At 52.5% G+C, this 12,031-nt stretch overlaps 3 protein-coding genes across 3 annotated transcripts; all 3 read left to right on the plus strand.

Moving 5' to 3' along the window:
* Window positions 1-5,042: 5,042 nt before the first annotated feature.
* UCRPA7_4595 (putative chitin synthase 1 protein) lies at window positions 5,043-7,923 on the plus strand (the record flags this gene model as incomplete). Its single annotated transcript, XM_007917146.1, has 3 exons — window positions 5,043-5,108; window positions 5,168-7,726; window positions 7,786-7,923. 3 exons carry the CDS (start codon window positions 5,043-5,045, stop codon window positions 7,921-7,923), a joined length of 2,763 nt encoding a protein of 920 aa, XP_007915337.1.
* A 1,019-nt stretch (window positions 7,924-8,942) lies between these two features.
* On the plus strand, window positions 8,943-9,625 carry UCRPA7_4596 (putative nedd8-conjugating enzyme ubc12 protein; the record flags this gene model as incomplete). Its single annotated transcript, XM_007917147.1, has 3 exons — window positions 8,943-8,963; window positions 9,022-9,112; window positions 9,183-9,625. 3 exons carry the CDS (start codon window positions 8,943-8,945, stop codon window positions 9,623-9,625), a joined length of 555 nt encoding a protein of 184 aa, XP_007915338.1.
* Window positions 9,626-10,418: 793 nt separating this feature from the next.
* Window positions 10,419-11,803, plus strand: UCRPA7_4597 (putative ketol-acid reductoisomerase protein; the record flags this gene model as incomplete). Its single annotated transcript, XM_007917148.1, has 4 exons — window positions 10,419-10,629; window positions 10,697-10,728; window positions 10,795-11,073; window positions 11,132-11,803. The coding sequence occupies 4 exons, from the start codon at window positions 10,419-10,421 to the stop codon at window positions 11,801-11,803; spliced, it is 1,194 nt and encodes a 397-aa protein (XP_007915339.1).
* Between the last annotated feature and the right edge of the window lie 228 nt (window positions 11,804-12,031).

Below are 12,031 nucleotides of genomic sequence, written 5' to 3' on the forward strand. Positions count from 1 at the left end.
ATTCTAGACGTGCTTCAAAAGAGAACGGATGCTCGTAAGGCTGCAGGAAATGGAATAGACGGTCGCGAGACAGGGGAATCGAAGGGATGGCAGAGGCCGGCGAGGGCGGGCTTATTGATGTGGTCGGAAGGGTGAACGAGTGACTGGCGAGACTAGCTCAAGGTGAAGTGAAGAAGGGATGAGAACGGGGCTTTGATCTTTTGTTCTCAGAAATCCATCAACTACTGATATAGCAAGATGCTGCTCTGCTGCATGCACATTCAGACAGACAGAAGACAGAAGACAGATCGCTATTGTCTCGTGGAAGCCGACGATGAGGGATTGTTTGGCAGGTCGTCGTCGAGTCGAGTGAGATGATGGAGATGAGGACAGGATGAAGAGAGCATCCAGGTCCGTCAAGGGGGCGAAAGAGGGAGAGATGAGCGCCGGGCAATACTACCGCTATGTAGATTGATTGCAGTGCAGCCTGTCTGTCCCTGCAACCTGAGTGGTCTGGCGTGGTCTGGCTCTCTGGCACGCTGCTACACTACCACCTCCACTATGCTACCTTGGGGACAGTAGGGACTTGCTGGGTGGGCACGGAGCACACACACACACACAGTCTTACACACACCACCACCACACACGAGGGGCACAGTGGGACAGGAACAGGAAGAAACGACAGGAACGGGCATTTGACATTAACGGAAGGAGGAACCACTGCAGGGAGACCCTCTGGTCCCGAAGTACTCTTTGTATGTGCGATGGGTGAGCGAATACCTGCAGCGACGTCCCTGACAGGGTCCGGGTGGGCACGCAGAGATAGTGGCAGAGGCGCAGCGGAGCGCCCTGAAGCGTGAAGAATGGGCAAATGGGCAAACAAATCCTGGGCGGTCTCGCCAGTCTTACCACCGCGAACTAGGGCCTTCTTAGCGAAACAGCGAGGGATGCAGGTGGGCGCCAACCCGCTGCTATTCGCCCGCCGCCCCAGGCACTACTGGCTGGCCCCTGGTAATTTTACCACCCCCTCCCAAGCCATTCCTTCCCCTCTTTGGCCCTTCACTGGCACCGTCTGTCCGCCTTGGACAGGCTTGGACAGGTGCTGGTCAGCACACCTGCGCCTACTATGCAGGTATGCTGCATACATAGTAGTGGTAGAGTACTCTGCAGTCAGTGCACGAGTGAGGATAATTATTACTTCTTTATTGAATGCAGCACGCTTGGCTGGCTGCACGATGCGGGAGCTGACGATCATCTACCGCAGTAAGACCATATCGCCTTTAAAGACTGAAGAGTCTGCAGCTTCCTCGATATCACATTGGTCGCCTAGTCTCTACCTACTTCGCAGTACTAGGCATGCGCGTCCTGGGCCGGATCTTGCAGGATGTTGAAGCTCCATACTGCGTACTGCGTAGACACCGAAACCCACAGGCCGGGGGTTTACACTTCCTCCAATCCTAGCATTGGCAGTCGACCACAAACTTCGTCTGGGTGACTGAGTGCTGGTCTCACGTTATCCATATCCTACAGTACGAACACACAACTCTCCTAGACGCGCGGAAAGTACCACTGCAAAAGCAGCAGCAGCAGCAGCATTGAAGCGGTCGACGGGTGCAACCTCATCAATCCAGGCGCAAGAGCAATATCGCCGCACATAATCATATGAGCATCCTGATTGCATTGACGCTCTTATTGCAGCTTGGCGGCCCTGGGCCAGGTTAATTTGCTCATGGGCGAATCCAAGCCGTCCCCCGCTTGCAGCAGAGCGGCATCGGTACAGCACGCGAGGCACGGTATTTATTAATTGCCCTCTACCCCCAGTGCCTCCTCACCCTGTGACCGACACGCGCACAGGCTCCTTTGGTGCCTCTGCCGAGATTGTCCAGATGCGGCATAGCTGTAGCAACATGCCCCCTGGCCAGTCGAATGGCGCGATCCGTCCGTGATAATTGTCCGAAAAAGCTGGCCCTAGCAGCTCCTTGAGGTTCATGGCATTGAGGAGATGACATCAGACGAGCTGGACGCTCATTGCGTGAACTTGTTTCATTGCCGAGTGCTCTATTTGAAGACACATGACTGAAACTTGTTTATATGCCTCATTATCGTGTAGAGTAGAAGCCCTCATGGACTTTCGTGATTCCTCAAGTGATTTGGCTTCTTACTACGTAGATACAGAATCTTGTAGCTGACATGGTTCAAACCATCATCACGTTACTCCTGTGTCCAAGATACGTTACTCGAGTCCCTAAAGTGGTGCACAGTCATATAGCAAAGCAGGTTCAGGCTTAAGCAACCCGGAATAAGAGCAATATATGTATATGGAAACAAACGGCACGGCCTGCAGCAGAGCATCACCCGCGACGCGGAACTGGTACCCAAGGGCGAGGGCAGAGGCAAGGTTGGAACCTCGCCATGACCAATAGCGACACCTCTTAAGGAGCCAGGGTGCAAAGGACAAGAACAAGTAAGTTGACACAGTTGACCTGAAGTGTGATGGCGAGAGCCTATCAGGCTAAAGGGAAGGCTTTTCGTCCTCAACTAGGTCTCATCACCGCCGACGTCGGTCGCGCTCGCGTCGTCCGGCTTCAACCTAGCAACCTTGAACATGGATTTGAATTTGGATTCGGATCGAAATGCATATTTGTTGATAGAGTTTGAAGTCATGTCGGGGTTGTCTTGGTGTAGAATCATGGGTCTGGTCCAGAAAGAAGGGGTTGTCCTACTGTTGCCAAGCTTCTCTTATCTTACAAGCCTCCACGATGTGCGCTTCTAAAGCACCATGACAAACTCGAGTGACACTGGACTCGCCAGCCGGCTGATTTCTCAAACTGTGGTAGATGATCACCGGTAGTTCAGCCGGGTATGAGCTTCGGCACCGGCACCGGGACTTGTACGGCACGGATGACAAGGGTTCGGGGATACGCCACGGGCGCCTCCGTCCTTTTCTTTGTCTTCCAGGTGAGTCATATCTTTGTCTTCTGCAGCGAGCCAGCGACACGTCTAAGTGATTAGTATGCAAGAAATTCCAGCCCCTTCCTTTGTTTCCATTCTGGAGCACCAGGATCCTAGGCCCTTGGTTTGGAAGGATGATTTGGTTCTTTGGCATAGCGTCGGGCATATTCCTTTCAGCTTCGCCTGAACTTAGATGTGAGCCAACTAAGTCCGAGTCATAGCAATACGATCGGATTCATGCGATATTGTTGCCATCAGTCACGTTTCTTCTAAAGGGAGTTCTGTTTCTTCCGAGGCCTCACAGGCGCGCGCTCCCCCTGGGAAGCTCGCGATCTAGCACAGCCTCAGTCGCCAGTGGCAGGCACGAGCCACTAGAGGTCGGTAGGTCCGCCAAATCCACCAAAGGGTTCAATTCAGTGGGGATGGGGTCCGCCTAATTCTATTTTTAATCGCTCTCCCTGACGATCCCGTTACCTAAACGTTAGAGCAAGGCAACACGCGTACGGGTAGCGAACGGCGCACTAACAGAAATGCCCTACTCTGGCGCTGGGGGGATGATAGGACGGGGCGCTTGGCCGGGTACAACCGAACACGCGGCGTGGGAGTGGGAAACTCAAAAAAGATAGAACGAAATACAGCGGATGGCGACCAGGAATAATGCAGGCCAAGCAGACCTCGTGTTTGTGATGCTGTGAATAGAAGAAAGCTCACGTTGCATCCGAAGAGTTTTCTGTCGTATTGCCTCTGCCATGGGAACGCCGTGGCACGCAGTGGAAAACATGAGACAATGGAATATGCAGGTGTGCTGACTCTCAACCGCAAAACTTCTTTCTCCTTTCTGCAGACTTGCCGGGCTGGCTTGTTTCAGAAGAATTGCATTGTTGCCTCAGGCGCCCACACCCATGATTCCATCTAGCCAGGGCATGGGATGGCTTGCGCTGGCGCTCGTTAGGAGGGCCTCGGTCGCTTATAGGCCATTTAGCTAGCAAGTCGTCAGGCTGCCAGGCTGATTCGCGGGTCTCCCAGTCTTGAGCTCGTCTAAGTTGTCTACTGCTGCACCTTGAAGGGGCTGCTGTTATTGCTGATTCAGGGCCAGCCAGAGCGACGGGAGGAGACAACAAGCTGCCGTGTTACCTGACATCCCGCTTTTTCCTGGCTCTTGTTGAAACACAAGCACCCCAATGTGACCGAGCTCTCCAGCTTGGAGCTTCTAACACAAGTACTGGGTATGTGGTAGGAGGACCTAATTAGAGCACATGCGCCCATAACTTTATTTTGAGGTTCTAGAAGGATGTGCCTTTCCTTCAGATCAGCTGCGCTTCGAGGCGGTTTCCTGCTAGCTCTGGATGGATGGATGGATGGATGGCTGGATCGATCTCACCTCCCTGCCCATCGTGGTGAAGGAGGCGATTGTTTGTTGGCGGCACGGGGGCTGAGTGACGTCGTTTCTCGTCTTTGGGGTGGCATTGGCTGGCTCGCTGGCTAGGGGGCCACCTGCACTCTCCTGGCCTTGGTTGAGAATGCTGCTATTCGGGAGGTAGGCAGGCTCGCAGGTCGCTGGCCACCACTACGAGCGCACTAACGACCCCGTGAATGACGCCGGTAGTGCACGTTGACGTGTGGATACCACCAAAACCCCGTCTGGAAATGCTGCACCCTTGCTCAGCCACAAGCTGGATTCTTCTCCAAGGTTGCCTCTTAATGGACACGACTGGCTCTCCTATTCTCCTCCAGCTCTTTTCTTGACATGCTGTAAAAACCTTTCTCGACCTCGTCCATCATCATCGTCGTCGTCGTCCTGCTCAACTGGTGGACGGACTGTATCATATTCTCTCGTTCATCCTGCCCTTTGACACCTCCACGGACCTTTGTGGCCGTCCCGTTTCGCCCGTCTGCGCCAAGCCCCCAGCTGTCCGATCTTGCAACCAGCCGTCGGTTTCTTTCTTTGTCTGCCATCACGAGGGGCATTTCGCAGCTTCATCCTGTTCTTTTTGACGGACTACATCAATACCCAGATACCACGATTCATATAACCATCATACATCTAGTTTGGACGGCCTCATAAGACCTCCTTCGTCACTGCTGCTCGCCATTGAAACTGCTTGCCAACAATGGCGTACAACGGCCGGGGCGATGGCTATGACCATCGGATGCAGGACCTTCCTCCTAATCCTACTGTTCGTTGATAATCTCCCTTGAAGCTTTGAAAATATTTCTAATCTGATGCCCCGTACAGTACCACCTCCCACCCGGAGAGGAGACTGATGACGAGGCCCAGCGATCGCTGCTAAGCCAAGGTTCAACCATGTACGAACAAGACCGACTTGGAACACATACACCCCCAGTCCGACCGGTCTCCGCCTACAGCCTGACCGAGTCGTATGCTCCAGGAGCAGCTCCTACTCGCCCTGGAGTTGCCGTTGGCGCCGGGCCTGGAGTTTCTCCATTCAACCCTGAATATGGCAATGGCGGTTTCCACCATGAGCTCGACGACACTGGCTTCCCTGTTGGGCAGCCGGGGCGCCCTGCGTCTTCAATCGATCCTGACGAGAGCTGGCTCAGACGTCAAGATCCGAGAATGGCCCCTAGCGGCGGCCTGAAGCGCTATGCCACCCGTAAAGTCAAGCTTGTTCAGGGCTCCGTCCTGAGCATTGACTACCCAGTCCCCAGTGCCATCAGAAATGCTGTACAGCCCAAGTACCGAGATATCGAGGGAAACAATGAGGAGTTCATGAAGATGCGATATACTGCCGCAACTTGCGACCCGAACGACTTTACCCTCAAGAACGGCTACGATCTGCGCCCTCGCATGTACAACAGACACACCGAGCTTCTCATTGCGGTCACGTACTATAACGAGGACAAGGTCTTGCTCTCCAGAACCCTCCACGGTGTGATGCAGAATATTCGAGACATTGTCAACCTTAAGAAGTCGACATTCTGGAACAAGGGTGGTCCTGCATGGCAGAAAATTGTCGTCTGCTTGGTTTTCGACGGTCTCGAGAAAGCTGACAAGAACGTCCTGGACGTACTAGCCACAATTGGTGTCTACCAGGACGGAGTTGTCAAGAAGGATGTTAATGGCGAAGAGACCGTCGCTCACATTTTCGAGTACACCACCCAGCTGTCTGTGACTCCGAACCAGCAGCTCATTCGACCAATGGATGAGAGCGCATCCACATTGCCTCCTGTTCAGTTCATCTTCTGTCTGAAGGGCAAGAACAGCAAGAAGATCAACTCTCACCGTTGGCTGTTTAATGCCTTTGGCCGTATCCTAAACCCTGAGGTCTGCATCTTGATTGATGCTGGTACAAAACCCAGCCCGAAGTCACTTTTGGCGCTTTGGGAGGGCTTTTACAACGACAAGGACTTAGGAGGTGCCTGTGGTGAGATACACGCTATGTTAGGAAAGGGTGGGCGCAAGCTGCTGAACCCGTTGGTAGCTGTGCAGAACTTCGAGTACAAGATCTCTAACATTCTGGACAAGCCTTTGGAGAGCGCCTTTGGTTACGTTAGTGTGTTGCCGGGTGCTTTCTCCGCCTACAGATTCAGAGCTATCATGGGCCGGCCCCTGGAGCAATACTTCCACGGTGACCATACTCTATCCAAGATTCTTGGTAAGAAGGGTATCGAGGGCATGAACATTTTCAAGAAGAACATGTTCTTGGCCGAAGATCGTATTCTTTGCTTCGAATTGGTCGCCAAGGCCGGTCAGAAGTGGCATTTGAGCTATATCAAAGCCGCAAAGGGTGAAACAGATGTTCCTGAAGGAGCTCCAGAGTTCATCTCTCAGCGTCGACGATGGCTCAACGGTTCATTCGCCGCCAGCTTGTACTCCCTGATGCATTTCGGACGTATGTACAAGAGTGGTCACAACCTGATTCGCATGTTCTTCCTCCACATCCAGCTCATCTACAACATTCTCAACGTCATCTTCACCTGGTTCTCTCTGGCATCCTATTGGCTCACCACAACGGTTATCATGGACCTTGTCGGCACCCCTACTGTGGCTTCTGACTCGTCTTCGGAACACCACGGCTGGCCTTTTGGTGACACAGTCACTCCCTTTGTGAACGCATCTTTGAAGTATATCTACTTGGCCTTCGTCATCCTGCAGTTCATTTTGGCTCTGGGTAATCGGCCGAAGGGATCCAAGTACACATACATCACATCATTCGTTGTCTTCGCAGTCATTCAGACATACATTCTAATCCTATCTGCGTATCTCGTCGTCCAGGCTTTCAATACTCCTCTTTCTGAACAAATCAAGACAGACAACGTTGGCGACTTCTTGGGAAGCATTTTCGGAGGTTCATCATCAGCAGGTGTCATTCTTGTGGCGCTGATTACGATCTACGGCCTGTACTTCATCGCCTCGTTCATGTACCTGGATCCATGGCACATGTTCCACTCCTTCCCGTTCTACATGGTGCTCATGTCCACGTACATCAACATTCTTATGGTCTACGCATTCAACAACTGGCATGATGTCTCATGGGGAACCAAGGGCTCCGACGCGAACGAAAGTCTCCCATCGGCCACTGTCACCAAGGGCGAGAAGGACGAAGCTGTCGTGGAGGAGATTGACAAGCCTCAAGAAGATATCGATAGCCAGTTCGAGTCGACTGTCCGCCGAGCTCTCGCTCCTTTCAAGGAAGAGGTGAAGCCTGAGCCCAAGGACCTCGAGGACTCGTACAAGTCTTTCCGAACGATGCTTGTCACAACATGGCTGTTCTCGAACTGTTTGCTTGCGGTTATCATCACTAGTGATAACTTCAACTCGTTTGGCATTGGCGTAAGTTATCGCCCTACAAGCTCTCTTCTGATAAACAGTTTACTAACATATCTGCATAGAAAACCGCATCAGCGCGTACTGCCTGGTTCTTCAAGTTCCTGCTATTCGCCACCGGCGCCCTCTCCATTGTGCGTTTCATCGGTTTCTGCTGGTTCCTGGGCAGGACTGGTCTCATGTGCTGCTTTGCCAGACGCTAAAAGGTTTCCTTTGCAGAGGCATCGGCACCCGCGAGGCAGGATTTCCCCGCGAGCCAAGAAGAAGCAAGTTGTAAAGTATTTCTGTCACGCATATTGAAATAGGCGAGGCATAGCATGAAAATAAATACCCTTCCATAAGTTGGAGGAGAGTCAGACCTGGTACATAGCTTGAGAAGGGGCTTGACAGAAAAATATCGGGCATGACTCTGGCGTTCAGTTCTCTAGTTTCTTGACTTCTAAGGTAGCTATATGTCATAATATGGAAAGATATTATTCTTATCACTCAGGTTTGCGATATATTTGATTTGTGAAAAGTGAAGCTGTGATTGTATGGCTTTACTCTTGTTCGGCTATTCATAGTACCTTGTGAGCATATAACCAACACCTTGAAGCTTGTGTGAACCTTCTTGTGCATTCTGTGCAGTGTTGTTGAGATTGAGCAATGGGTGTTACGCCTCCGCCAGGGTAATAAACGTTATTTTAGCGAGTTGAATATACCTGATTGAGGCTTTGAAGATTCTGTTTATTTCTATAGGCCTGCTGGTCTTGACAAAAGCAGCAACTCTCTTGTCTGAAAAGTCACGATTCCTTCTCAGAATTAACAAATATTACCCCGGCAGAGGTGTAGAAAGGCATCGGTACAAATATCAGGGGCTTAAGTAGTCCCTAAGAAAAGCTATGCTGACTCACCAATTCACTGCGCCAGATTACCTGACCAGCGCCTATCTATCTGCCTTAGCCTCACCAACCTTAGTTCATCCCACCTCAGCCCCGCGAATAGTACCAGCGCGGCATCAATTACGCAAGGAACCCGGGTGGCCATAGAAATTCCGTCAGGCTCCAACTTCCTTAGTGGCAATCACCAGACAACCGCCTGTCTGGATACTTCTCGAAGACGACATTTTTCCCTTTCTAATCACTTTCGCGGTGTGACTTCGAACCCCTAATACCTATTTCCTTTTACTTGCCTCTTGCATGATTCCCCCGCATACTCGACGAGAGTCGGACAGTCGCCCAAGATGTTGAAGATCTGGTCTATGGTGAGTCACGAACATGGCACTCAGAGGAGGAATGCAAGGCACTGACGCGGCGCAACAGAAAAAGGAGCAGCAAAAGGCTGAAAATGCCGAAGGAGCAGCAGGCGGAAAGAAGAAGAAGGTGACGGCAGCGCAGCTACGTGTGCAGAAAGGTATCTTATCAGCAGACGCAGGCCCCTCTGTCAAGGATGAATCTTTGCTAACATGGTGTCCGGATCTCAGATCTCTCAGAGCTGTCACTGGGCTCAACGATGAAGACCGAATTCCCAGACCCCGATAACATCCTCAAGTTCACCCTGACCATCGAGCCGGACGAGGGCATGTACCGAGGGGGCAAATTCTACTTTACCTTCGACATCAACCAGAACTTCCCCCACGAGCCGCCAAAGGTGCTCTGCACGCAGAAAATCTACCACCCGAACATCGACCTGGAAGGCAAGGTGTGCCTGAACATTCTACGGGAGGACTGGAAGCCCGTGCTGAACCTGAATGCCGTTATCGTCGGCCTTCAGTTCCTATTCCTCGAGCCCAATGCCTCAGACCCTCTCAACAAGGAGGCCGCTGATGATCTACGGAACAACAGAGAGGGATTCAAGCGAAACGTACGGTCGTCCATGGCCGGCGGGACCGTCAAAGGGCAGACATTCGATAGGGTGCTGAAATAATAGGGGCATGAGGAACATGGACGGTGACGGCTTTGTTGCATAGAGGCAGCGAGGAGTCGCAGGCGGCATAGATGCGAGCATTCATCTTGAGGCGTTTATTATTTTTATTTTATTTTTTGATTGTGATTTTATCAGGGGGTAAGGCTTTTCTTTCTTTCTGAGCCGGCAACGTTCTGGTCGTGATTTTGATCTCCTCGACGGCCTGCCTGTCACAGAGCCTGAATCGCCTCCCATACATATTCTCCCTTTACGCTATATAGATCCTCCGACAAGACAAACAGACAGACAGACCAGACTTGGACGGACAATAAGACATGACATGATGAGACACTCGCAGACCTCTCACATGCAGTTCCCACCAGTACCTCGCCTCGAGAGCGGTGTACAGGTAGTGAGTGACATGCATACATACATACCTAGGTACATAGTAGGCTTTTCTTGTCATGCAGTGCTCACATCAGTCTCTACCAGCAATCATAGGCAGGCTATTAGATCTCGCGTGCTCATAGAAAGTGTACCGGTACGAGCATTCTAGAGTAATTTTGCGGAAGAAGCACGCTGGGAGAGTACCGGTACTAGACCAATCCCTGCATGCCCCCAGATTCCCCACCACTGCGAAGTCGGTCAGCAAAACTCCGTGCTAAAGACCCTGCCAGTTTTACCTAGGAAAATTTTGTGCGCTATCGGGCGGCGCCAGTGTGAGTCTTTGCAAAGCTTCCTAGTAGATCTCGTTGAAGCTTTTCTCTCAACACCATCCTCCAGTATCACCAATCTCCGCTCAATCTCCATCAAAATGTCCTCCAGAAGCTTTTCTAAGGCCGTGAGGTCGCCATTGGCCCGCCAATTGGTCAAGCCCGCCGTCCAGCGACGCACCTTCGTCTCGGCCCTCAACGCCGTCCGCGCCACTGCTGTCGCCCGCCCTGTTGCCGTTGCTGGCCCGGCCCAGCAGCAGGTCCGCGGTGTCAAGACCATTGACTTTGCTGGCCATCCCGAGGAGGTCTTCGGTGAGCTTACGCCTAGGTTTTTATCGTTGCTGGACGTTGAATTTCATTGCTGACTGCTACATCCCAGAGCGTGAGGATTGGCCCAAGGAGAAGCTCCTGGTGAGTCACCGCCAACTTATTTTATATCAAAAACATCTAGAACTACAGTGCTAACTTGACTAAAAGGACTACTTCAAGAACGACACCCTTGCTCTGATCGGCTACGGCTCTCAGGGCCACGGTCAGGGTCTCAACCTTCGCGACAATGGCCTGAACGTCATCATTGGCGTCCGAAAGAACGGCAAGTCCTGGAAGGATGCCGAGCAGGATGGCTGGGTCCCGGGCAAGAACCTGTTCGAGGTCGATGAGGCCATCTCCAAGGGTACCGTCATCATGAACCTGCTCAGTGATGCTGCCCAGTCTGAGACCTGGCCTCACCTGAAGCCCCAGATCACCAAGGGCAAGGTAAGCACACCGCTGGCAGCAAATAGCTCAAAGGCAGCAGAAGCTAACCCGCAAACAGACCCTGTACTTCTCTCACGGCTTCTCGCCCGTCTTCAAGGACCTCACCAAGGTCGATGTTCCCACTGACGTCGATGTCATCCTCGTTGCCCCCAAGGGTTCCGGCCGTACCGTGCGATCTCTCTTCCGTGAGGGCCGTGGTATCAACTCCTCTTTCGCCGTCTACCAGGACGTCACTGGCAAGGCTGAGGAGAAGGCTATTGCCCTCGGTGTTGCCGTCGGCAGTGGTTACCTCTACAGGACCACCTTCGAGAAGGAGGTCTACTCTGACCTTTACGGTGAGCGTGGCTGCTTGATGGGTGGTATCCACGGCATGTTCCTGGCCCAGTACGAGGTTCTCCGTGAGCGTGGCCACAGCCCCAGCGAGGCTTTCAACGAGACTGTCGAGGAGGCTACCCAGAGCTTGTACCCTCTCATCGGCGCCAACGGTATGGACTGGATGTACGAGGCTTGCTCCACCACCGCTCGCCGTGGTGCCATTGACTGGAGCCCCCGCTTCAAGGATGCCCTGAAGCCCGTCTTCAACTCCCTGTACGACTCTGTGAAGAACGGCGACGAGACCAAGCGCTCTCTCGAGTACAACAGCCAGCCCGACTACAGAGAGAAGTACGAGGCCGAGATGGAGGAGATCCGCAACCTGGAGATCTGGAGGGCAGGCAAGGCCGTCCGGTAGGCATCATTCCCCACCACTTTTCCTCGCGCAATTGAGCATCACTAACACTGCGTGTCAATCAGCTCTCTCCGACCGGAGAACCAGAAATAAGCAAGAGGCGTTTCTATGGGACGGTGAATGCGACAATGGGGTACCAGGCCCTGGGACTTTTGTACTTATATCTAGATTCGCGGAATCTGGGGGCTCGTCACAAAAGTTATTTTTGCTTTCGGCTCTGTGAAGCCTTCA

The sequence above is a fragment of the Phaeoacremonium minimum genome, assembly GCF_000392275.1.
Source record: "Phaeoacremonium minimum UCRPA7 unplaced genomic scaffold PA7_03_scaffold_351, whole genome shotgun sequence".
NCBI lineage: Eukaryota > Fungi > Ascomycota > Sordariomycetes > Togniniales > Togniniaceae > Phaeoacremonium > Phaeoacremonium minimum.